The sequence below is a fragment of the Dermacentor variabilis genome, chromosome 2 (assembly GCF_050947875.1).
Source record: "Dermacentor variabilis isolate Ectoservices chromosome 2, ASM5094787v1, whole genome shotgun sequence".
NCBI lineage: Eukaryota > Metazoa > Arthropoda > Arachnida > Ixodida > Ixodidae > Dermacentor > Dermacentor variabilis.
Genome location: NC_134569.1, coordinates 192591340 through 192618621, shown reverse-complemented (window position 1 = coordinate 192618621; position 27282 = coordinate 192591340). Strand labels below are relative to the sequence as shown.

General features: G+C 47.3%; 2 protein-coding genes across 3 annotated transcripts in view; one reads left to right on the top strand and one right to left on the bottom strand.

Moving 5' to 3' along the window:
- The window catches only part of LOC142571123 (uncharacterized), a 45764-nt gene extending 40359 nt beyond the window's left edge, over nucleotides 1-5405 (top strand). Inside the window, exon 5 of one of the 2 annotated variants that reach the window (XM_075679410.1) lies at nucleotides 5306-5405. In XM_075679410.1, coding sequence (XP_075535525.1) covers nucleotides 5306-5389 — 84 coding nt within the window. In that variant the 3' untranslated portion in view covers nucleotides 5390-5405. The remainder of the gene's footprint in view (nucleotides 1-5305) is intronic. The other variant, XM_075679411.1, reaches the window with a different exon arrangement.
- Nucleotides 2508-4179, bottom strand: LOC142573354 (uncharacterized). Its single transcript, XM_075683006.1, has 3 exons — nucleotides 3956-4179; nucleotides 3502-3600; nucleotides 2508-2661 (listed from the first exon to the last, which is right to left on the bottom strand). Exons 1-3 carry the CDS (start codon nucleotides 4177-4179, stop codon nucleotides 2508-2510), a joined length of 477 nt encoding a protein of 158 aa, XP_075539121.1.
- Nucleotides 5406-27282: the final 21877 nt, after the last annotated feature.

Sequence of the window (27282 nt, the reverse complement as noted above, 5' to 3'; positions counted from 1 at the left end):
TCCGGGGCAGCTGCTCTACCATCGGAGCTAACCAGGCGGTTGGCAGGTGCAAGGGCGAAGTCGAATTTGTCAGCAACACGAAGCAAAGACAAGAATTTGACGTAATGGTTCTGGGAAAACCTGCAAGGTGGAGTGAAGTAATTAATAAAGGGGAAATCAGACATCACCCGTTCATAGCAATTGCTACAAAGGAAACCTATATGGTTTCCTCGAAAGAAAAACGTGGATGTCTGAATTTCCCTTTCTTAATTACTTCTCTCCACCGTGCGGGTTTGCACAGAATTATTACGTCAAACACTTGATTTGCTTCATGTTGTCAACAAATTCGACTTCGCCCTGCCATCCGCAAGCCGTTTGTTTAGCTCAGATGGTAGAGCGGCTGCCCCGGAAAGGCGGTAGTCCCGTGATCAAGTCCCGAACCAGGACAAATATTTCTTAAACTGTAAGGCTTTTCTTTCGAGGAACCTGTATGGGTTTTCTTTGTAGCAATTGCTAAGAAAAGGGTAGAAGTCTGATTTTCCCTTTATTAACTACTTCTCTCCACTTTGCAGGTTTCGGCAGAACTATTACATCAAACCCAATGTAATCTCAAGAAGCTGTGTAAAATTATGGCTCCTCACTACAGAGGTTTTGCTGTTAAGCATAAGCTGGCAGTAGCACCGCTCGCAGAGCACTTACTTGAATTGAGAGACTCCCTTCCCATGACCAAACGCCCATATTTATCATCATATGCGAACTGGAGTTCATGCCGAGAATGGCTGAAGAATACATCAGACAAGGAATCGCCAGACCAACTATGACGTTACACTGGGTTATCACGTAGAAGTTTGTCATTTACTGGAAAGGAAAACCACTGATCTTGGCTTGTATTACAGCACAACCTGTTACTGTGTGTGTTGTTTACATGTGACTCATGGTGAAATCGCTCGCGTGAAAAGTGCTCACTTCTTCGTCTATGTGTCACTATTTCCTTTGTCATTTTCTGCTCTGTGCATTGCCACAATTATGTGTTGCACTTCCAATAAGTAATTATTTTTACATATTTTGGCTTGTATCAGAGCACAACCTGTTACTGTGCATATTGTTTACACGTGAAATCAGCTCACAGTGAAATCTGCTCTGCTGCAGAAGCCAGAAGCAATTTTGTAGTTTTGTTTTGGTAGCATGGAGAGGAACTAACTTTTAGTAAGTTACTGTAGCTACATATGAAGGATTGCCCATACTAACACAAGAACTTTTTACATGTTCTTTCCAGCACCTGTGAAGTGACTGGCCTAGCCTACTGTTAAATGCATGTGGCCACGACAAGATTGTGATCCAAAAAACTGCTCATTCAATTCATGTAAAAAAAAGAAGCAGAGAAGCACCACTTCGCGGCAATTTAAGAAATTGCAGAAATCAGCCACTATATTTAGTCTGGGTTTACCATTGTATTATTTGACATGCCCATTACTCTTACCTTACATAAGAAAAGACTGGTTATAGTTCCTGCGACACATTAAGTTTCAAGCAACTATCAAGTGACAGAGCTCTCCCTTGTTGTATAAGGAAACCAAAAGTCATAGTCTTATAGCAAGGCGATTACAAGTGTGGGATAACTGCTTGACATGCCCGAAAAGCAGTTTTGGGGTGTGTCAGAACATTGATTTTAACTAATACTTGTACAATGCACCCTCACAGCAGTCATAACTAGAACAGTGGTGAAGAGAAATGGAGGTCTTGGTTGGGTGGAGATGCGATTTACCGGTATGAGGCCCAGGGTGATGTGGGGACAAATGTTGGGTACACTTGGGAATGTTGTGCAGGACCTACTTTTTGTGACTGGTGAATGCTACTCAAATGTGGGGGCGTTGCAGTGCTGCAAGAGCAATGACGAACAGGCTGTCATCATCATCATTGCTAGTTTGCTTTCAAAGGCGTGGGGTGCCCTCTGTCTCTGTGCCTGAACAATTTGGTGCTGATACAGTAATTGTCTCATCAGAAACCTGGAACTGTGCAGAAAGTGGACCACCTGTTTGGCTGCTGTCCTCTTCTATGGTCACTTTCACAACCTTTTCATCCAGCCCACATGCCTAACCAGAGTGGGTTGTGCAAGAAAGGGACAGATTTCTCAAATTGGGCATCTGGAGCCAACGCTTGGTGCCGTTTTCCCTAACAGCAATATTCACAGCTCAGTATTCAATATTCACTCACATTTCGGCATATTTGCGATTTGTTTCAGCTGCTGATAATTACACATTGAAGTCAAGTGGCAAACCGCAAAAGAGCCACTTCCACATCTCCATTTTTTGTCGTCATCACTGCTCGAGCTAAGACTGCTGTGAGGATATAGCTTGCATGTTTTAGACAGGGTATATTTCGCCACTATCCAACAACTTTCTTTTTTAGATTTCTGTTCTCTTTTTGTTCATGTTGGAATGGAGTTGTGACCATCATGAATACAAACATAAAATAAAGTACGATTGAAGTGTTGGCATTTATTTGTGGCAGAACAGACAACTTGTCTATTATTCGGGGTATCTCAATCCTGCATAGCGCGCTGATGGAAAAGCATTCCTTATTTTACTGAAGACGCAGCTGGGCAATACTCTGGAATTACGACGGCCCAGCCAAATCCATATCCAGCGGACGAACTGCCTGTAGGCAGTGTGTTTGTATCTCCTATAACGAGAGACAAAAAAAAAGAACAGATTAGCAAGCATCTGGGACTGAGCTAGCAAGGTGTCACCACAAGCAAACAAGTGTCCTCATCGCACAGTCTTTATTAAGCGCACCCTTTTGCAAATGCTGACAGCTGGCGCTGCTGGGCACGGTAGACCTTGTATAATGGCAGGATTTGTGGTGAACGGTAGGCACCAGAAAATAAAGAATGTATGGCACCTCTAATGCCCATTGCCAATCTGTACTTACAAATTCCCGGATTTGCGAATAAAAATTGGAAGGTAGATGGAAAGTAGGCTTGGAATGTGTGCATACTGGCAAGTAGTATTAGCATGGCTGCTAAGCGACAAACCTTGCATCATTTTTACCGCTCATGACAACTGCAGTGGCAAACTATACAACCATGGGTGATCAGTCTGCTCTCAAATTCGCCTCTCGTCCAGGCTGATCTCTGCCGAAATGTTCGCGTTGCAATATGTGTATCAGGTTTGTAACATGAAGCTATACTGATGTAGTGTGCACAGATATAAAATGTAGCGCCATCTGCGGCGTTCCGCACTGCGTAAAACAAAAGGAAATCTGTTATTAACATACAAAGTCAAGCTGCGGTACTGTTACAGAACGCGCAAGACTCGCCATGCGTGCGTGATAGCTTCTGCTGCACGTCAGCTCGCCACGCGCTCACGATCGTAAAAAAAAAACAGATGCACTCGTATGTACGTGTGGATATCATGTGCGTTGAGCAGCGAAGGTCGGTCCTCTCTCAAGGTGTATTATGTGACCTTTAAAGCATGCACGTTGAGGCACGCGTGCACAAAAGTGGGGGAGTTAGTTATACACTTGGCCCCTTCCGGCAGACGGGCTGCCACCTCCGAAATTTCGCGGCAGCACACCGATTCACGGTTCGTTTCAATCGGCCGACAACGACCACAGGTGCACCTGCAATGAACATACATTTTATCGTTTCTCGTACTCTAACATACATCATGCGTACTTAGAAAGCCTCAGAGTCAGGACGGCATATGGTACAGACTCGCAAGTAAATATGACCGCAAAGTTGAGAACATATTACATCGCTATTTTCGATATAAGCTGTAGCACCCGATCAGCTGTGTCACAGTGCTCGGAAGAAATATTCAGGAGAACAATTACCGACCACCAGCTGTCTTGAGCACAATGGAGTTCAGAGCGCGACAAGACAAAGGGCAGAAAACCTAGCTCACGTGATATGGGATACGCCATCTACGTTCAGGAATATAGCAAAGCCTATACAAACATAACGAGCGTATCTTACCGGTCAACGTTGCCGCTCCGCTCAACTTGCTGCTCGCGAACGGCAGGCACGACATTCTCCCCTTCTTCATCGCTGGCAAGCGGATCGAATCTAAAATGGTTTTCTGGATTTTGGACCGCGCTGTTTTCTTCACCTTCACTGCAGCCATAACAAAAGTCTGTGTCCTCGTACGACTCCGATTCAGAGAAAGACGTGCTTTCGGGGAAGTATGATTCGTCGGACATCGCGACATGCACTTCGAGTCGCCAGTTGTTTACTTCCGCTGGAAGAGCACGCGTACGCGCGAGCAGGCGACGCAGCATCGTTTTACGTCACAACTTTTTGTGACCCACGTGTCCAGGCCATGTTGAGTTTCCTGCTCTGTGACGTCATAGCATGCCCCGGAGCCCAGAAACCGAAAGCGAAATCGCACGGTATAATAATGCTATTATTAAATTATTTATCGGATATATATGAATCCCGCTGTGTGTATCGTGCTCCCTGAAGCATGACGCAACGTTTGAATCAACAAACGCATGAACGAAAATTTGGATGTCTCCATCCCTTTAAATACCTTATCGCACATACAGCATACAGAACAGCATGTCAAAAACTCTCACCATCAATCACTCCTAGCCCCGTAAGTAATGGCTCATACCTCCGTAAGCAAGCAAAAAATGATGTGACTCATAGTCCCGTGAGGTTCCCGGCTGCTCACTTTGAGCTAATTAGCTGCGATGAACCTACCCCTGTTTTCGTTGTTGGTGATTTCAACGTGGATGCGTAGGTACTGAAAAAGGAGCGGTTTACGCGTTCTGTGTGGCAGACATAGCCCTTGCGACGCCGCAGCGATCCGCGTAATGTATCCTTTCGTGTCTTTCAATGCCCGTTTACCTTGTTATTTTAACACATAACATAATTAAACACTTAAACACCGAACTTCCACTGTCCCTTTTCATGGCTTTATTTTGTGCCACTTTGTAATGTTGCGGAAACCAAAAATTCAAGCTCCTCCAGTCTGCTTACTGTTATCGCTCACAGATGCGCGTACATAGGCTGTAATCACATGTTAAGCCATTTTTAATTGAAGTGGAAACTGCGTCTTTTTAGAAATAATCAAGGAGTGGGGATTTGTTCCTCTTGCGAAATTTATTGTCATATCCGAACATAAGAAGACGGGGGAGCGCAGAAAATAAAAACACTTCCCAAATTTCAGCTTAGGCAGTAATAGGCTACAAAACATTTTTATAAATTGAAAATTATGCCTGCCTGGAACATTTTTCCGACGCATCTACATGTCTTTCTGCAGATCTTAGACGAAAGACCGGCACAGTTGCTGAAATGAGGCTAATAATATTTTTTTTCTTTCAGAAGTGCGCTACACCTTACATTTCTCAAGATGTTCGTTACGTCTTGGCGGGTCTTATGTGGATCAAGAACCTCGTTTCTGGCTGAAGAATAAACGACGCCATGCGTATATATGGATTACTGAGTGTACCTTGTCACGACGTGCCATTAACATATTTGTTATTACTTATATTGGTCGAATATATTGCCGAGTAGTCTTATAAAGAGAAGGTAACGTCTGTTGTCCAGCGCTGCCCTCATTGCTTGCTCCGAGCTTTAAGCAGCTCGTCATTGTTCTAGGTGTTTCTGAACGCGCGCAAGAGCATCCTAGGGTACTGGATACCAGACATGATGTGTCCATGCTAAACAAGCTATTTCGCACCATGTTCAGGTTAGCGAGATAGCTGAGTTTTTGTGTTGCGATCTCAATGGAACTCATGGTACGTAAAAACATTCAAGTTATTCCTGTGTACTTAGTGTATGAGGAACTCCCCTCTAGGGACGCAAACAAGCAATAAACCCTTCGCAAGTTCAGCTTTTCCCAACAAATGCAACTTTGCGCACAACCGCCACTACCTAGAGAACTCTGTACAGCAGGTTTCATGTTTCAATCAGCACTGGTAGGCAATTCTCTGTAGGGTTGCTGGAGACATTAAAAAGAAATGTTCAATTTAGTTCTATTAGCAAATGGGTGCCAAGACAAGGGAAGCTCAGTCGAGGACGGCAGAAAGCTAGGTGGCGCAATGGTATTGGGAGTCCCAAATCAGTCCCAAATGCTGCCAGAGTCAGAGTCAGAAGTGGTTTTATTCAGGCATGAACTGAATTACAAAATTTGTGTATACGTTCATGACTCCAAAAAGCACTCCTGAACACTGCACGTCTCCGACTTACCTGCACGTCGTGAATCGCGAAGATTCTTAAATCCAGCCGCTTCAGTTTGTGGAGGCGCTTTAACATGAATCCGTCGATGACGACATGGATACTCTGAGATCGCCTTCCTTCTGTACTCTGGCACGTGGTGTACAGAGCGGCGTGCGCGCTCGTTTGCCGATTTTTGTTTCTTCCAGTCCCACCAGGTCACAATACCAGTCGGGAGAGGATGGTCTCGCTAACATAACGGCACAAACGCTGAAAGTCAGGCAAACCTGGACATATGACGCTTTTTACACGGTACGAGATCCAAGAAACAACGCACACAACAGCACACAAATAAGCGCATGCAACCATAACAAAGACTCCCTTGTGTGCGACAACGTGGTGGCTACAGCAAGAAATATCGCGTGTCATCCCCCGCACTTTTCTCCTTGAACGCGAACTAGGTAGAGACTCTCCACATATTTCTCCTACCTCAATGGTTACAGCTATAAAAACGTACAAACAAACGATTCGCAGTTTGTTCTCCATGTTGTTATTTAAGCACATTAATTGAAGCAGATTATCCTCCTCACTTGACTATTGTCACCATGGGTTTATGAGGTTGGAACAGTCCTGCACTTTAGAGTTGGGCCACGAGACCTGTCTAACCAAGCTTCCCGTACAGCACAGTGGATGGTCCTCGAACATCTGCTTCCAGACGCCCTTGACACATGACGGCCAGCCAAACGCTCTTCCAGGATGCTGACGCCCCTTTGGGCGAATGATCTATTCAACCACATTAAGCGCGGATACCACCTAACTTCTATTTGGCCACAACACTCACAAAAAATAAAGAAAGCGTCACCAGACCAAGCATGCCCTATGCTTCAGATGAAATTCAACCACAATTCTCGGTAACCTAATATACGAGGAAGTGCATTTGCCAACTTCGGAGCAGTTAAACCACACGTCACGAAGAGTAGACATCTAGCCATTAGTTAAAGACGGGCTGTCTTTGAGTGTTATTTGCGACTTCAGAACAAGGGAGAAAAAAAGCGTCAGCATTGTCCGCAGAACGTTGATCAAGAAATAACACAAACACCTCAATATACAGTGTTTTTCACGTAAATTCAGCGAAACTTTGAAAATATGCAGATTCCACGGAGCTGGACCGAAACAAGGTAATATTTTGCAGTCGCTTGCAGGTACTCTGATTATTTTTTTATTAACCCTCATTACATAATTAGTCCTATTGAATTATTCAACTAAATTATTATAATTAGAAGGAACGTGCCAATGACAAAATCGTAGAGAAACATAAAACACTCTTAATACAGCTTTCTGTTGCTCAATACGTTCCCCATAAAAGTGCTTTTGTGAGCGTCAAAGAAGCCCGTGAATACAGGCAGAATTGCCGTGCGAGAGGCCACTCGAGGCACTCTGCGTGCATTCGCTGGCGTTTCTATAGCGGCCTCCGCGAACAGTGGAAGCTTTCCGCTCCTCTGTCAATGTTAAGTGCGCAGCCGTTGCTTCCCCTCAGGGCACGCTTGAGGTGTGCACGGAGAATCTAGTCATTTGTTTCGCCTTTTGTTTCCACAAAATCAATTTTTTTTCGATACAAACGTATCCGATTGTTCAAGTAGAATAAACTCATTACAGTCGCCATTTGATATCGCATAATTACCTCATTCAAAATTCAGGATATTCGTAATTGCTGATGTAGGCATCAGTACATGTCTCTAACACGCTCCACTGAGGTAAAGAAAATAAGTCATAGGTCCCCCTAGTATCCACATTTAGCGTCCGCCGCCAACAAGACGGACATCAACGGCCACTGGAAAAGTTGGTTCGTATTTGAGTTTCCGCGTAACATAATTATGTTTTCTCGCATATTCAAATCACAATCCGATGGTATCATGCCTGTAGGTTAAGTCGTACATTAGGAGTTTTCAGACGCCGTTTACTTGTAGAAATTCAATTATAATTCAGTAACGATTGTGCGCCACGTAGATGGCCTGCATGGTTCGGGATGATCTTTCTCCAACGGACAACGCTGCCGACGCCTACACCGGATTTTCCTTCACATTGGACATTTGACACTGTCGCCTTAAAATACCCAGATACCACCTGCATCGAACCCAGGCCCTCTGCGCGGGAGTCAGCTATTCTGTCACTGCGCCACGCCAGCGCTCTCCAGCTGCTGCGGAAACTTGCCTTTTACATGCGTCCTACCGCATGAGCAGTGAGGGAATTCGAAATTCCAGCCGCGTAGAGTCGATACGTGTAAATTTTGCATTTCAGTAGCTCTATGTTCCACAAGGTGTCACGACATCCAGTAGTTGAATCTTATTGTGCCACGTGTTAAGGTATGTGACATGTGTCACGCGTAATCTGGACACCTATGTTTAGTTCTGAATACACGTCATGGAGCCTCCTCACAAGGTACGAACTGCTGCTGAAAAAGCGAATCGCAAAGCTACGCGTGGGCAGAGACCAGCACAAGCCACAGCTAGCTGTTGACACTGGCTCGACAACTAGCATGCCTCTTTATCTATTGGGTAATATGAACATATTCATATTATCCAATAATTACCACCTGGCCCAGTTTTCTGAACTTGTCTTATCACTTCTAATAGAATCATTCTATTATTTATTGTTGTTATCAGGCACGTGTGACTGCACAAGAACATAACCAAAGCATGCCTCTTTATGTAGAGTCGCGTCACACAGACACTCCTAATGGAAACGATAGAAATTTGCCGCCTTTGTAGGCCGGTTCTCTTGGTCAAGCTAGATGTCATACTCAAGCGGCTGTTCTTTCTTTTTTAGTCTCATCCGTGAACAGAGCTCTCTGTGCTGGAGCCGAAGCAATATTTTGTAGTCGCTGCTTTGGTTTAGTTCACCATACCTAGCGGTAGATTGATGTTAAACTATATGAGGGTTTCAAAAATTCCAGGAATACATTTAGCAAGTTCTGTCATCTCCAATTTTATGACACAAACACAGGTAGTGCCTTAATGGCACGCATAACTAGAGAAGGTCCCCTACTGCAAGAACTCACTGTATTGCTTGTCTTTGTCACTATACGTCGATGATAGGTGGATAGAGTGCTTATCCTCAACCATTTTTACTTCTTCACGCGAAGATGTGATCCAATAAAACAATATGATATTAGGATATATGATATGATTATGAATATGATATCATGCAAGTAAAGGGAAACGAGAAATTGGTGCGTTGAGCGCATGCTATTCGCGTAATATCTGTTCGAGTATTCTGCTATGCATCGTAGCATTTGTGGTGGCAATAGGATAAACATACAAGGTATACCAGCACAAAAAATGTATTTTCTAACAAGAGTCTCTAGAAGAATAATTAACCCCCGCATTTACGTGCTCACTTTCCATGGTCATACGAATAAGAGACGGCTTGAGCCAGCGTATTTAACTGCACTCTTGAGAGAACTCGCGTATTTCAATAATCTCTGATTTCAATGGCATTTAAATGTGCACGCTTGAGTTAAGTAGATTTCATCCTTCAAGGAGGTCAGACCATTGTATTACCAAATTGGCTAACATCAGTGGCGTAGCCAGAAATTTCGTTCGGGGGGGGGGGGGGTCTCACGTTGGAGCTTGGCCGCCTCAGTGAATTTCCCGAGGGATCAAATACATGAATAATAACTGCATTGCAATTGCCAAAGATGCTGCAAACAAATTCTTGAACGCTACGCACTGGCAAGACAAGTAAAATATTGTTACGAAGAGTTGCGAAGAAATGGTTTTATTTACAGGCGATGGATGATGATTGTAGCGTGATAGTAGCGCAGCTCGGCCTCTCCAACGTTTCGTCCTCTTCGTCTTCCCTTCTTTTCTCTTGTCCGTGCCTTTCGTATCTGTTACATTTCCCCGCAAGCAGACGAAGCCCGTGGGACGAGTCAGGATGCACAAGCAGGGTAGAAAGGCTTCAGGCGAGCAATGTGAGTCAGCTGAGTTCTGCTTGATCGCCGACCGTTGCACAGTAGGCGAGCTATGACGTAAGTGAGTTCGCTCAGGTGGTCCACAACTACAAATGGGCCTGAATATTGTGACAGTAACTTTTGGCACAATCCACGTTTGCGTTGCGGTGTCCAAAGAAGGACCAAGTCACCTTTTTCCAACGATACTTGTACGTGACGGTTGTCGTATCGCTCTTTCGAACGACTTTGCGAGGCCAGAGTACGAAGACGAGCTATTCGACGCGCTTCTTCGGCGAGACACAAAGTCTTCGATACAGAATCGTCACTGTGCAGAACGAACGGTAAGAAAGTGTCCACAGCGCTTCGCGGTAACCTGGCATAGAGGAGATAAAATGGGCTATAGTTCGTGGTTTCGTGTTTCGCCGTGTTGTATGCGTAAGTGATGAAGGGCAGCACGTCGTCCCAGTTCTTATGATTGGAGGAGACGTACATGGCAAGCATGTTGGTCAGCGTTCTGTTCGTCCTTTCAACGAGGCCATTGGTCTGTGGATGATACGGCGTGGAATGACGGAACTGGGAAGTGCACAAACGAAGTAGCTCTTTAATGGCATCAGCAGTGAACTGGCGACCACGGTCCCTGATGATGACACGTGGTGGGCCATGACGAAGGACCACGGAACGCAACAGGAAGACCGCCACGCAAGCAGCGGTGGAAGACGGTATGGCTGCAGTTTCGGCATACCGTGCAAGATGGTCTACGCCGACAATTATCCAACGGTTCTTGTTGCTAGATAACGGGAATGGACCCAAAAGGTCAATGCCTACTTGCTCGAATGGCGTGTTGGGTGGTGTCAATGGCCGAAGGGGACCCGGGGCTGCGGTGGTCGGTCGCTTGTGACGTTGGCACGTTTCACAACTAGCGACATAGCGCTTGGTTGTTTCGTACATCTTGGGCCAGTAAAAGCGCTCTTGCGTGCAGTGTAGCGTTCGTACGAAACCGAAATGGCCGGATGTCACATCGTCATGCATGGCGCGTAGAACGTCGAGCGAAGGCTCTCCGGGACAACAAGCAGAAAACGCGCTCCACGCCCGGAATAATTAGTTTTGTAGAGTAATTTATCACGGACGGTAAAGCGACCGCTGCCTTGAGAAGTACGGGCGGCGACAAAAAGCGGATCGAGGGTAACATCACTTCGTTGTTCTCGCTGAAAGTCTGCCGCGTCAGGGAACGTAGAAGTAACAGCAGCGAGACAGTCGTCAAAATTCTCAGCATCGCAGTCGGTAGCCGCAAGAGGAATCCGAGAGAGGCAGTCTGCGTCAGCGTGACGACGGCCACTCTTGTACGACACCACAAAGTCGTATTCCTGGAGGCGCAGTGCCCAACGTGCGAGGCGACCAGAGGGATCACGCAATCCGACCAGCCAGCATAAAGAATGATGGTCGGTGATAATCTTGAATGGTCTACCGTAAAGATAACACCGAAACTTTTGTATGGCGAAAACAGCTGCTAGGCATTCCTGTTCCGTAACCGTGTAATTCCCTTCAGATTTGCTCAGGCAACGGCTGGCATATGCGACTACATGTTCTGCGCCACTGTGACGTACAAGCACCGCTCCTATCCCAATTTCACTAGCATCAGTGTGGACTTCAGTTGCGCAAGACGGATCGAAGTAACGCAAGAGCGGTGCTGACGTTAGTATAAACTTCAGTTGAGAAAATGATGCGTCACACTCTGGTGTCCAATTGAAGGATGCATTTTGTCCCAAAATACTTGTCAACGGGTAAACGATGTCGGCAAATCTGGGAACAAAACGACGAAAATATGAACATAGGCCAATGAATGAGCGAAGTTCTCGTGCTGATTGTGGTGGCTTGAAGGAGCTCACCGCTTCAATCTTACGAGGATCGGGTCTGACGCCATCCTTGTCAACTAAGTGTTCCAGGACCAGTGTTTGACGTTCGCCAAAGCGACATTTCTTTGAGTTTAGAACCAGTCCAGCTTTCTCGATGCAGCCGAGAACAAGGCTGAGGCGTTCATTATGTTCTTCAAACGTGCGGCCAAAGATTACAACATCATCGAGGTAACACATGCATATTTCCCACTTCAGACCACGTACTACTGTGTCCATGAATCTTTCGAAGGTGGCAGGAGCATTGCAAAGGCCAAAAGGCGTAACATTAAATTCGAATAGGCCATCTGGAGTCACGAAAGCGGTCTTTTCCTTGTCGGCAGGGTCCATAGGTATTTGCCAATACCCCGATCGCAAATCAAGTGTTGAGAAGTAAGAAGCAGCGTGTAAGCAATTAATGACGTCATCTATTCGCGGTAGTGGATAGACATCCTTCTTCGTCACTGCGTTTAGATGTCTGTAATCCACGCAGAATCTCCAGGAGCCATCTTTCTTTCTGACCAGGATTACTGGGGCTGCTCATGGACTAGACGACTCTTGAACGACACCTTTGTCCATCATCTCCTTGACTTGTTGTGCAATAACTTTTCGCTCGGAGGATGACACTCGGTAGGGCTTCTGGCGGATGGGGTGTGCGGCGCAGGTATCTATTCTGTGACGAGCGCGGGACGACGGCAAATGAAGGGGTGCATCTCCATGCGTGAAGTCGAGTGCAGCCTCATGCCTGGCAAGGACATGTACCAGTGCTTGCCGTTCCGATGTACCGAGAGCCTTGCTGATTATGCCAAGCATTAGCTCTTCAAAATGGCTATTAGCGCAAGAAGAGCAAGCTGTAGAGACGTCCGTAGTTAGGGCCGCCATTGAGTTACATGCGGCTTCATCGAAGAGAGCGATTTTCATATCGCGAGGAAGGACAACCGGCGTGGCGGAACAGTTCAGCGCCCACAATGTGGCGACTCCTTTCGTCATACACACGACAGAGCAGGGCGCAAGTATATCTTTTTTAGCACAGTTTATGCGGAGAGGCCTAACTACAAGATCAACGCAATCAGCGTCAACAGTAGTGGCAGAAACACGAACGGGCGTCAGGCACCACGATGGTGCAAGCACTTCATCAAGAACACTGAGTGTGTCTGTGTTCCTGTGTTCGCCACGCGAGCTTTGTTCGGATTCTGTTGATATCTTTAACTTATTCAATGATATTTCGCCACAACCACAGTCCACGGAAGCGCCGCACTGTTCAAGAAAATCAATACCAAGAATAACATCGTGCGAACAACGAGCAAGAACAACGAATTCCGACACAAAGATTTTCCCAGCCAACAAAACAATCACAGCACAAACACCAAGGGGATGAAGCCACTCGCCGCCCACTCCACGAAAAGTAATACCGTCGTTCCAAGAAAACATAACTTTGTGGCCTAGACGGTTCTTGAAAGCGAGGCTCATCACAGACACAGTCGCCCCAGTATCAACTAACGCCATGGTCGGTATTCCGTCAATCGATACATTCACTTTGTTTTTGAGCATCACAACAGGCAGAGGAATTTCTGACAAAGACCGTCCGGCGACCTCACCTCCATTGGCCGCGGATGCTAGTTTCCCGGCGGCGGTGACGAAGAACGGCGCCGACGGGACGGAGAGCGACGGGGACGATTATTTGGCGGCGTCAAACTCCGCTCAGAAGTTGGCGAATCGCTGCGTCTGGTCTCGTGTGGGAAGTGGCCCATTGGAAGGGAATCGGTCGTCCGCAAGTCATGTGAAGTGCGCGTTCTGGGTGGTGAGAATATTGATGGTGTCCTTCGTGATTGACGGCCTTGGCGACAATACCGTGCTATATGGCCTGTGGAACCGCAGTTGTAGCACACGGGAGGGTCGCGGTTCACAGCATCTTCCTCGAAACGGATGCTAGGCTGCTGCGGGCGGCGAGAAAGTTCGTTCTAATGTGGATAACGTGCCTCTGCGCCTCGCTGAAATCCGTCATATCGTTCATAAGTCACGTCGTGGTAGTAGGGTCATGTGCCCTTCATGTCGCGGCCTGACAGAAGTCACAGGACCTCGGGGGTAAAAACGCGGCTGCTCTCGTTGTGGCCGAGCGTCATAAGTAGCGCCTCTGTCGTAGAGACGTGGCTGCTGTCGGGGCTCGAGTTCATAATCCTCGGTGCCCCTCGCCGCAGGATACGGGGCGATAAATGCCACGTTTGACTCAAAATCTGGTGGTAGGCGGAAGCTGTGAGTGCCTGAATGTGTCGCTTGTGCGTGCAGGCTGAGCTCTTCCCGAACTATTTGTCTGATCGTTGATGCAAGATCGAGGGGCTGGTTGCTGTCCACGCTTGCAACTGTTGTCACATTGGCTAGCCTGCCAAACTTCGGCGTGATGCGCCTCGTTTTCAGCTGCTCGAAAGTACGACAATGCCGAATGATGTCAGTGACGGAAGCCAGGTTGTCCTTTGCGATGAGGAAATTATAGACGTCTTCGGCAATTCCTTTCAGGATGTGCCCGACTATATCATCCTCAGACATTCCAGAGTCCACCATCCTACACAGTTTTATTACCGCCTCAATATAGGTCGTGCAGGTTTCGCCTGGCACTTGCGCACGTTGCAGTAGCGTCTGTTCCGCCCTTTTCTTTTTCGTCGCGGAGTCGCCAAATCTCTCTTTGATTTCGGAAACAAATCTTCCCCATGTTGTGCACGTTTCCTCGTTATTGTCGAACCACAGCAACGCAGTATCCGTTAGGAAGAACACGACGTTCGAAAGCTGAGAAGCGCTGTTCCACTTGTTGGCGGCACTCACCCGGTGATAATGGATGAGCCATTCCTCGACGTCTTCGTCCGATCTTCCGGCGAAGGGACGCGCATCTCTCAGTCGTAGAACAGAACTGGTTGGCGCAGCAGTTGGAAAGGGGCCGTTGTTCGTCTGCGTCGTGGGACATATTCAGCTCCGGTAGATACGGTGGGAGTCCAGCAATGCGACGGCTCCGTCGAAGAATTTCTGGTTCAGCCTCCGTCTTCTGGTGTCGATTACCCCGCACCTTCCACCACAACTGTTACGAAGAGTTGCGAAGAAATGGTTTTATTTACAGGCGATGGATGATGATCGTAGCGTGATAGAGTTCGCAATAGAGTTCACATATAAAAAGTTACAGTTCTGCAAAACATACGTTAGAAATTTGAAGTCCAATGGAATACAGATAAAGATGCCAAGATAAAGATTGATTAAAAGCAAAAAAATATTCTCTGGAAACAAAGTTCACTGCATGTATCCACAAAACCTGGCAACAATATATTTAAATATACGTATAAGTAACCAATATATCTACGTATCGAAGCAAAAGTCACTTTATACAGGGTGTTTCAGGTAATTTTAGCCAGAGTTTAAAATTATGCCGATGCACTCTAAGACGACGCGACCAAATGCATGTTGCTTACTTTCGTACGTAGTGGGTCACACTATACTTTTTATTTTGCGTAATTAAATTTTTACTCAAGATTAATAAACAGACATCTGAAGTAACGAATTAGGAAAAAATTCCCTTTAGAAAATTCCATTTAGCGAGCGTCCGAATAAACAGTTTCTGTATATATATATATATATATATATATATATATATATATATATATATATATATATATATATATATATATATATATATATACACAGCTTACTGATGATGCCGCGAACTACAAAACTAGTGACATTCCTGCTTGCGCGTCGTGATTGCACTGCTCCCCAACGTTCCGCGCACAAACAGCCACAGGCGCGCTACCACTTAAAAGGCGACAGGGCAACCACGTAGGCGTCGGCTGTGCCGTTTACGCAGGCGATATGCTCCCCTCGCGAAAGTTCGTTATAGCGATAAGCAGACGCAGCGGTTATCGGTTGTGCTTCCGGAAGCAACAGGTCCGTCATTTCGCGATAGCTGTAAGCAAATTGAACATACCTAAATTAAAAAAAATGTGTTTTCAGAAGAGTGAAAATGGTGGAATAAGAGTATCATTAATGACCAGACGCATTGTATCACTGAATTTAGGTTTATTTTTATGCGCTTTCACAGCAAGCACTCGAAGTGGCCACCTTCTGCAGCGATACAACACTGGGACCTTCTGAGAACGCTTGCTGTCGCTGCCATGAGCACCGTCGGTGAAGTGCTGTGACAGACTTCAATTATCTTCTGCTGTAAGACTTCTCGAGTCGTCGCTTCCGTTGTATATACGTGATCATTGATATAGGCCCAGAAGAAGAAGTCAAGAGGGTTGAGGCCGGGTGTCATTGCCGGCCGCAGCACAGGCCCGTTTCTCCCTATCCACTGCCTTGGGAAAGTAACATCAAGGCTTGCTCGTGCTTGACTGCCATGGTTGACTGGACCCGTCGTGCTGACACCACATTGCGTCAAGCTGGGCTGTGGCATGTTGCAGCAGAAGTCTTCAACCTGCCCTTTGAGGAAATGACATACCTGTTGCCGGTCAATGTGTTGTTAAAAACACTGGGCCAATGACTGTGCTGTCATATATTCCGCACCAAACGTCAAAATACCACTGATATTGCTGGCGAGATATTCCTAGCCAGTGGGGATTTTGCTCACTTCTATAGTGGGCGTTGTAGATATGTACTTCGCAATTTCAGGAGAAGTTCATCTCTTCAGTCCGGATACCTTGGTGAGAAAGTCAGAATCCTGCTCCTCCTGAATCAATATCCAATTCGCAAAGTTGAGTCTCTTTTGAAGATCCCTTGACTCCATGCATTGATGCAACTGCAGGTAACAAGGGTGCAGTCCAGCTGTTTTTAAAATCCTCCAGGCAGTTGAGTTGGACACACCGAGCTGTGCGCTCAGGCTGCGAGTGCTAGCGTGTGGATTAGACGCCATGAAAGACAAAACGTTGGAGCGAACCTCATTATTTATCACTGAAGTTATCTCCCTCTTTCTTGTGAAGCTGCCGCTTTGATTCGGCGACTCGTAGGTGTTGAATATTGTCATCGGGCTCAGTGGCGTACCCGGGTGCCAGCTTCGAAATATTCTTGCCGCCTGCCATCTCTGTCTGCTTGCAGCTACTAGGGCAAGGACCTTGTTTGCTTTTTCCTCGTTGGAAAAAGGCATCACGAAAGTGCTCGCGCGTTAGCGGCCGATGCACGATAGTCTGTTTATCGCTGTGTGGAATTACCACCTACCACTACAACCACGTCCATCAGTCGCTTTACACAGCACAGGCGATAACGGTTGCTAACTTAAATTGAACAGCCACCGCTTGCGTAGCTGCTGTGTCTCTTTTTAAGTAGCAGCTAGTTCACCTATGGCTGTTGTGCGCGGAAAGCTTGGGAGCAGTGCAATCACGACACGCAAGCGGGCGTGTCACGTTGTGTTTTTGTATTTCGCAGGAATCCACAGTGAGCTGAAAAACACTAATATTTAACAGATAGAAAGACAGAAACTGTTTATTCGGATGCTTTGCAAAGCGCTCTGAAACTTTCTCATTGGAAGTGAGCGACATGCATTTGGTCCCGTCGTCTTAGAGTGCATCCGCATATTTTGAAACTCTGGCTATAGTTAGCTAAAGCACCCTGTATAATGCGTCAAACAAGGCAAATAAACATGTTGCGCAATCACAGATTCACAGATCACAGAATCCCAAGGCCTACACCCCCCCTCCTTCCACTCCCCCGATGCATCGTGCGCGACGGAAGGCAGCGCACTCCCTTCCTACTTTTCTCCGTTGCGCACACAAGACTGACCCACCATCGCCGGCTCCCCCCTCCAACCCCCCCGCCCCCCCGCTGCGCTTTCACTCGGACATGCAGCATGTGGCGCGCGCTGACGATGGTATCTCCCGTGGACTTCATACGGAACATGACGGCGACGACAGGAAGGCGCCTTGAGTGTCCACCTAATTGCTATCGCAATAATATAGTAAGAGTATCCGGCAAGTAAAGAGTCCCATGGCCCCTAACTTTTCGCAAAAGTAGTAACAAAATCGAACTTTCAGCCTGCGACAATTCGCTGCGCGGCAACAATGACTTTGTGTGCGTGGTTCTGTGAGGGGGGGGGGGACACCGAAATGAAGAAACGCAAAGGAAAGCATCTTGGCCACAATCGAATGCCTACTTAGGGCACCTAATGTAGCTACCTAAGGAATATCCAAGAAAACGTGAGACGCTTGGTCCACAGAGAACCATAGGCATGCTGCTCGTTATCCTACACTGGCAATATAAGGCTTTCCGTAGACGTTGCGATAACATCGAAACGATGGTGACGCCCTCAAGCGAACGCGGTGCCATCTGTCGAGTCCCCTCAATGGTGACGGCGAGCGACCATTGCTTGTTTTTCTCACCTGCTAGCCAGCAAGTGTCCAAAACCCTCCGAGGCCGAAATCCGCTTGGCCAGAGAAAAACGAACGCGCACCGCATTGCGCGGCGCGGTTGTCAGGGCAACACGTGAAAAACGCATGACCTCTGGCTGGCTCTGTGACCCCGCTGGTAGCGAGAACAAAAAATTGGAGTGGCTCAATGTGTCCCCGCGAATAAAATTCAAAGTATAAAAAATAAATAAGAACGCAGTTACCTTTGCTGGCTTTAGTGTCTTGACAAGGATGCTTTGGCGCAAGGGAAAAAGATGCTGATACTGTTTTCTGCGACATGATGGCAAATATGAACCATCACAATGCTTCGTCTCATCGGACCTCGCTGCGTGCTTTGCTAACTTGTCTGATAGTGTATTGATTTTGCTTGTTTCGTTGTATGCTCCGATGTACGACATTAGAAAAGTAAGTGCAGCTTTGGCATCAAATGTTAATAAGAACAATAAACCCACAAAGATCCGGAATTTATAATGTAAAGCACGACTTTCGAAATGTCAATGCACCTTTCGCGTCAAAGCATTATGTTATCTTTATACCTCGACAGTTTCTTATTTGAAATCCATCCGCTCCGTAGATTCTGCGGCCTCTGCTAGATGCCGCGGCGGGCCCGCTCGCCATCAAAGCCCCCTTGAAGCTTTGTGCTCGGATGGGAATCTTTGCCCTATGTGACTCCAGGTGCATGTGCGGCGCCACCATATCCAGCCCGAGTTCGCAATCTTCGTGCTGCAATGTTTTTCGTGTGCGAAAAATAGATTTTAGAGAAAATACAGAATGATTTCCGGCGCCGTGGGTTGTTTTGGTTGGCGGTGCATCACAGCACGAAAAAATTTCGGGAGGGGGGGGGGACTGGAGGCCCCATGAGCCCTCCCCTCCTGGCTACGACCCTGGCTAACATATACACTTTTTGTTGCTTAGGTAAATTTGAGCAAAGACAAAGTAATTGAGCACCGACAAAGAGTTTAGTTTTCCGTGGATACCAGCGACCAACACCCCCAACATGTCTAGTGCCGCAAGTAACTGATGCAATTGAAGAAAGCTTTATTAAGCTTACATCGACAAAAAGCTCAGCTAGTTGGTAAGCATTCATTATGCAAAGAAGTCGTAAGGCTTCCCGACACGGCGCAAGAGTAGATAGGTGGACAGCGTTCATGTTGTCCACTTCTCCACTTTTGTGTCATGTCTGCACCCCTCACCTCTTTTTTGCTTTATTAAGCTATTCTACAGGTCACTTCGAAACAAAGGCTTTGCAAAAATTAAACTCCACTCAATAACCTCACAATCAGTTTTGTGAATCGCATTCTTAGCGATGAATCAAAATATTAGTTTTTTCAAGCACCTGAACAAAAATAATTCTGTGAACAAAGCACAATAAAGGTAATGCCAACAAACCAAAAATGAAGCGGCTGACTGCATCAAGGTTTAATACTCTATTTATCGTGAGAACCTTCTGGTTTTCTAACAAGCCGAATTACGTTTTTTATTCATGTAGTTGAGTAATTCGAAAGGGACATACACATTCTTCCAGAAACACGTCATCATGAAAGTTTCTACCTCATGAATATCAATGAAACATTGAACTGTAGAGGCTGCAAAAATGCAATACATAGGAATGTGAATATTGTCATCGGCAGAAATTGTCATCGACTCGACTAATAGCACGGAGCAGCGAAGGAACTCGATAAATGTTTCTCAGGGAGAAAGCTTCGCAGTTGAAGAAAAGTTTGTCCTGGTAAGGGGAATCGGTCCTGGTAAGGGGAATCGGCCTGGTGTTGTGCTTCGATCGATTCACCCTCGCGCTGCTATTTTGCAGCCTCCTGGTTCACACATAGGGTAGAGCAACCACCGAGGTAATGTGTCGCTCCGCGATTCGATAACCGTCAGGACCATTTTTTTCCTGCGTGCAAGCTTGCTTTCTGAAAAGGTCGTATAAGCTTCCTTTGGAGCTCCTTGCTATAGTTGGGTGGAGCACAATTTCTTGTTTTTGTGAGCCTTCCTCCATGTTGTGGGCTTTCGGTGAACTTATTTGTTAGGTGTATAAATATATATATTGTAGTGGGTAATATGCATGGGGCGCTGTGCGGACTGCCACCGCTGCGGCGCGAGACCCGAGCTCGGGCTGCTGATGCGAACGCCTAGGACTCGCGATCAAGCTCTACTTGCGATCTCGCGTACGAGCTGCAATAAGCCCCCTTTCATTTGGTGGAGCTGGGGGTTAGACCTCTGAAAAGGGAACTCCGAAGCCGGACGCTACCTACTGCTGCGACCATGCCTGACGAAACCACCTAGGAAGATACACCACAGCCTCCGGCGGTCATCGTTTCCGGTGTGTTGCGCCAGTGTCATCCTCCCATCTTTAGCGGCACCGATGATCATGACGCGGAGAATTGGTTGTCTTCTTACGAACGGGTGAGCCAGCATAACAAGTGGGAAGACGTCACCAATTTGCACAACGGGATGTTTTACTCAACCGGCGTCGCGAACCTCTGGTTCCGAAACCACGAACACGATTTCGCAACATGGAGCACATTCAAAACAAGTTTCGCAGAAGTGTTCGGGCGCCCCGCTGTGCGCATGCTTCGCGCAGAACAACGCTTACAGGTGCGTTGGCAACATCACGGTGAAACTTTCACAAGTTACATCGAAGATGTGATTGACCTGGGTAAGCGCGTGAATCCGTGAATGTCAGAACAGGACAAGATAAAACACATTACGAAAGGCATTGATGAGGCCGCCTTTCAAATGTTGTTAGCGAAGGACCCGCGTACCGTGGCTGAAGTTATCAATTTGTGCGGAAGTTTTGACGAGCTACGGAAACAACACATCTTAGTCGGCGCCCACCGCCTATGGAAGATTCGTTAGCAGCATTAATTATCGGCGACAACCACACAACATTGCTGACGCAAATAAAAGAATTTGTGCGCGAGGAGGTTGCACGACAGCAAAGTTCAGTTCAGTTTATTTTCCTTAAAGACTCCCGATTTTAGGGGTATTACATAAGGGGTGGGTACAAGATTCGAATTAACACTAGTTAAAGTAACGTTCAAGTTCAAGCACGCATACATGTACACACATACATAGTATACATGTTCAAGTATATTCACACAAGTATTTACACGTATCAAAGCCTATATATGTAGACCAACGTACACGTATGTAATTACAAACAACACATATAAGGAAAAATCATGTACAATGTAGTTGGAGATGGTCAGTAACATGTTGTAAAATACGGATGGGCAGATTATGTCGACAATGGCGGCGGGGAGGCCGTTCAAGTCTGCCGCCATGCAAGGAAAAACGAGGCTAAAAATGTTGGTGTTCGTGAGCATGGTCGTGAAACTTGCAGCGAGTGGCTCGTCCGGTAAGATATGCGCGCTGCGGGCGTGATATATGGTGATTGATGAAGGATAGGACTGTAAAAGAATTTGGGTAAAGACAGAGGGAAGCGATGCGCCGACGTAAAATGAGGTCCGGAAGCCAAGATAGTGATTTCAGTGTCGTGACGCATATTATGCGTCACGACACTGAAATCACTGTCTTGGCTTCCGGACCTCGTTTTACGTCGGCGCATCGCTTCCCTCTGTCTTTACCACAAATTCTTTTACAGTCCTATCCTTCATCAAGCACCATATATCACGCTCGATTCACCGACCACGGAGAACCCTTTTCAATGTTGGCGCCAGCGATCCGACAGGTAATTCAAGAGCAAGCGACCGAAGCTCTTCCACCTCCGTGTCAGCCGGCTCCCGTGGCCACGCCTCTGACGTATGCTGAAGCCGTTGCACGGGCGCTTCGTCTGCCGGCATTCTCTCCTCCGCCTTTAGCGCCTCGCCCGCCGGGGTTCTCTGCTCCGCCTTCGCCTCGCCAGCTGGCGGATCCCTTTTTCAGTGCACCACAGCAGGGTACAAATCCTTGGCGCACTGCTGACAACCGCCCAATATGCTATGCCAGCGGTACCCCGGGTCATGTAGTGCGCTTCTGCCGCCGGCGCTTGCCGGCTTTCATGGGCAGCCTGCGACGACCCACCTCCGACTTCCGACCTTTCCGTGTGCCTCAACGACCGCCACCGGAAGTCTACGCTGCTGATGACATACCGGCACCGCAGCCACAGCTCTACGGCACTCGTCGCTCGCCTTCGCCTCGTCGGCGCTCACTCTCACCCATGCGTCGTAGACCCAGTGCCAGTTCTACAGAGGCGGAAAACTGATTTCCGCGGTTCCTGAGGCACGAACTACGTCATTGTTGGAAAATCAAAGTCCTCCTTTTCCCCCGCTAACGTTTTTGAAGTGTCCGTTGATGGCATCAGATCTCTTGCGCTCGTCGATACAGGTGCTGCTGTATCGTTGATTATTGAGAAACATTGCCGTGAATTACGTAAAGTTATCATGATGCCTTCGGTACTATTGCTTAGAACAGCCAGTGCACAACAGGTTCAGCCAGTCGCTGTGTGTGCTGCCAGGGTGCTGATTTGAGACATTTTGTATTCGATTGATTTCTTAGCGTTAACTTGTTGCTCCCACGATGTGATTTTCGGTTGGGATTTTCTGTCGCGCCATCATGCCGTCATTGGCTGTGCACGTGCTGAGGTTCAGTTCTGCGTTCTGTGCGATTTGCCATCTCACGACTTGCAAGTTCAGGGCCTTAGCAGGGTCTGTCTAGCTTCAGATAATGACCTTCCTCCTCACAGTGCTGTATTTGCCCCTCTTTCATGCGCATCGCTTGCCGAAGCGATGGTCATGTTTACACTCGCTGCCGTGTTCATTCGCAGCCAGCCTATATCGTTGCCTTTCGCCCTCCTCACGGTTCACCATGGTGCTGCACAAATACTGATTTCAAACCCAAATTCGTACACTTTGGCTTTGCACTGTGGCAAGACTATTGCTACCATCGAGTCTGTGGACGCTGATTTATTGTGCATTTCCCTATTGCCGACGATGTAGATACTGCCAACGTAACAGCACTGACACCCCATGTGCCATCTAACCGAGTACCCCCAGATGTTTTTTTGTCGCTCCATTGCCGATGACCTCGAGCCGACACAACGTGAGCAGCTAATAACTCTTTTAAATGATTTTCGCGCCTCTTTTGACTGGAACCAAGCATCATTAGGCCGCACAAGTACCGTCTCTCACCACATTGATACGGGACATCACGCACCCTTACGCCAGCGTCCGTACCGCGTGTCATCCACCGAGCAAGTTGAAGACATGCTTGACCGTGGTGTTATCAAGCCATCCTGCAGCCCTTGGTCGTCGCCCTTAGTACTCATTAAGAAAAAAGATGGCTCGATTCGTTTCTGTGTGGACTATCGTCGCCTCAACAAGATTACACGAAAAGATGTCTATCCTCTATCGCGCATAGATTACGCCCTGCATTGTCTACATCGTGCTGAATTCTTTTCTTCTTTAGACTTGCGGTCGGACTATTGCCAAGTGCCAGTGGATGAATCAGACCGCTCGAAGACAGCTTTCATTACGCCTGATGGCCTGTATGAGTTTACTGTAATGCTATTCGGCCTCTGCAATGCGCCCGCGACATTCGAAAGGATGATGAATAACATTCGGCGAGGCCTCAAATGGAAGACGTGCTTGTGTTATTTAGACGACGTGGTAGTTTTCTCTCCTGATTTCACCACTCACCTCTCTCGTCTCCGTGAAGTCCTTACTTGCTTTGTCACCGCCGGCCTTCAGCTTCACTTGAAAAAGTGCCGCTTCGGAGCCCGCCAGCTGACCGTACTTGGCCATGTCGTCTCCAAAGCCGGCGTCCTTCCCGACCCTGACAAACTTCGTGCTGTCGCAGAATCTCCGCGACCGACTACACTGAAAGAGCTCCGAAGTTTTGTCGGTCTTTCCTCTTATTTTAGAAGCTTTGTGCGCAATTTTGCCTGCATCATCGCTCCACTGACAAAGCTCCTGGCTGGCCCTGGTGACCTTCGCGATTGGACTCCGGCATGTGACCACGCCTTCACCACTTTGCGTCATCTGCTTACCTCACCGCCTGTTCTACGCCAGTATGACCCGACTGCACCGACCGAAGTTCATACGGACGCCGGTGGCGTTGGTCTGGGAGCCGTCCTTGCGCAACGCAAGTCTCGCTTTCCGGAATATGTGGTTACGTATGCGAGTCCTGCCCTCACGAAGGAAGAAACCAATTATTCTGTCACAGAAAAAGAATGTTTGGCTATAGTTTGGGCGTTTAACAAATTTCGCTCTTGTATGGCCATCCGTTCGATGTTGTGACAGACCACCACGCGCTCTGCTGGCTTGCGTCACTGAAAGAGCCGTCAGGCCGTCTTGGACGTTGGGCTCTTCGGCTTCAAGAATTTGACATTCGCGTCATCTATCAATCCGGGCGCCAAGATTATGATGCAAATGCACTCTCCCGATCGCCCATGCGATCCGACGAAACGCCACCCTCATCCATAGAGTGCCCGGTTGCTACACTTGCTATTACTGACACGCCATCTGAACAGAGGAAAGATCCGTGGATTGTGTCTCTCATTGAAATTCTTCACAGTTCTTCAGCGGCTACATGCCCTCGAGCGCTTCGTCGCGAAGCCACCCATTTCGTGCTACGGGACGCCATCTTGTACCGCCGAAAGTATCAGCCGGACGGTCGCAAATGGCTGCTAGTCATCCCTCGCCATTTGCGCTCCGACATATGCACGTATTTCCACGCCGACCCACAACAAACTCATGCTGGCGTCCTGAAAACCTACGAGCGGCTCCGCCAGCGCTACTACTGGCGCGTCATGTATTCTTATGTCCGCAAATACATTCGGTCATGTGTAGCCTGTCAGCGACACAAGACATCTCCTCATACGGCAGGCCCTCTGCAACCTTTACCGTGTCCTGCACGGTCTTTTGCTCCGATTGGCATTGACCTTTATGGACCTCTTCCATGCACTGGTAAAGGAAATCGCTGGATAATTGTCGCAGTAGACCACCGCACAAGATATGCCGAAACTGCTGCCTTGACTGCTGCACTTTCTTCGGCTGCTGCTCGCGACGTCGCCGCATTCATGTTACGGCATTTCATCTTACGGCATGGCGCACCGCGAGAACTGCTCAGCGACAGAGGCCGTGTCTTCTTGTCCGAAGTTATTACTGAGCTACTCGCCACCCTGGCCAGCCTGTATACGCAATGCCTCATGACCTCGAGCGTACCGGAATCTTGGAAGAACGCTAACATAATCCTAATCCATAAGAAAGGGGACGCCAAAGACTTGAAAAATTATAGACCGATCAGCTTACTGTCCGTTGCCTACAAACTATTTACTAAGGTAATAGCAAATAGAATCAGGAACACCTTAGTATTCTGTCAAGCAAAGGACCAGGCAGGATTCCGTAAAGGCTACTCAACAATAGATCATATTCACACTATCAATCAGGTGATAGAGAAATGTGCGGAATATAACCAACCCCTTATATATAGCTTTCATTGATTACGAGAAAGCGTTTGATTCTGTCCAAACCTCAGCAGTCATAGAGGCATAGAGGCATCAGGGTGTAGACGAGCCGTATGTAAAAATACTGAAAGATGTCTACAGCGGCTCCACAGCCACCGTAGTCCTCCATAAAGCAAGCAACAAAATCCCAATAAAAGAAAGGCGTCAGGCAGGGAGATACGATATCTCCAATCCTATTCACAGCGTGTTTACAGGAGGTATTCAGAGACCTGGATTGGGAAGAATTGGGGATAAAAGTTAATGGAGAGTACATTAGTAACTTGCGATTCGCTGATGATATTGCCTTGGTTAGTAACTCAGGGGACCAATTGCAATGCATGCTCACTGACCTGGAGAGGCAAAGCAGAAGAGTGGGTCTAAAAATTAATCTGCAGAAAACTAAAGTAATGTTTAACAGTCTCGGAAGAGAACAGCAATTTACAATAGGCAGCGAGGCAGCGGAAGTTGTAAGGTAATACATCTACTTAGGGCAGGTAGTGACGGCGGATCCGGATCATGAGACGGAAATAATCAGAAGAATAAGAATGGGCTGGGGTGCGTTTGGCAGGCATTCTCAGGTCATGAACAGCAGGTTGCCATTATCCCTCAAGAGAAAAGTATATCATAGCTGTGTCTTACCAGTACTCACCCACGGGGCAGAAACCTGGAGGCTTACGAAAAGGGCTCTACTCAAATTGAGGACGACGCAACGAGCTATGGAAAGAAGAATGATAGGTGTAACGTTAAGGGATAAGAAAAGAGCAGATTGGGTGAGGGAACAAACGCGAGTTAATGACATCTTAGTTGAAATCAAGAAAAAGAAATGGGCATGGGCAGGACTTGTAATGAGGAGGGAAGGTAACCGATGGTCATTAAGAGTTACGGACTGGATCCCAAGGGAAGGGAAGCGTAGCAGGGGGCGGCAGAAAGTTAGGTGGGCGGATGAGATTAAGAAGTTTGCAGGCATGGCAAGGCCACAATTAGTACATGACCGGGGTTGTTGGAGAAGTAAGGGAGAGGCCTTTGCCCTGCAGTGGGTGTAACCAGGCTGCTGCTGCTGATGATGATGATATGCATGGGGCGCTGTGCGGACTGCCACCGTTGCGGCGCGAGACCCGAGCTCGGGCTGCTGATGCGATATATATATATATATATAGATATATATATATGTGTGTGTGTGTGTGTGTGTGTGTGTGTGTGCGTGCGTGTGTGTGTGTGTGTGTGTGTGTGTGTGTGTGTGTATTCCTTATCAAGCTCTAAAAACGAACGTGAGAAAACATCCTACACTACCTAAATCATAAAAGGCAAATTGACAAGAATGAGCGGGATGACACTGATATAACGTAATTGCTCCATCATTTACGACGCCTTCAATTTCAGCCATTTTACCACTACAGCAATGTAACCGATTAGAATATTGCCAATGCCTGCACATTCATCTCCACGACTAGAAAGAAGAGGAAATGTGGCAGCACACTAGC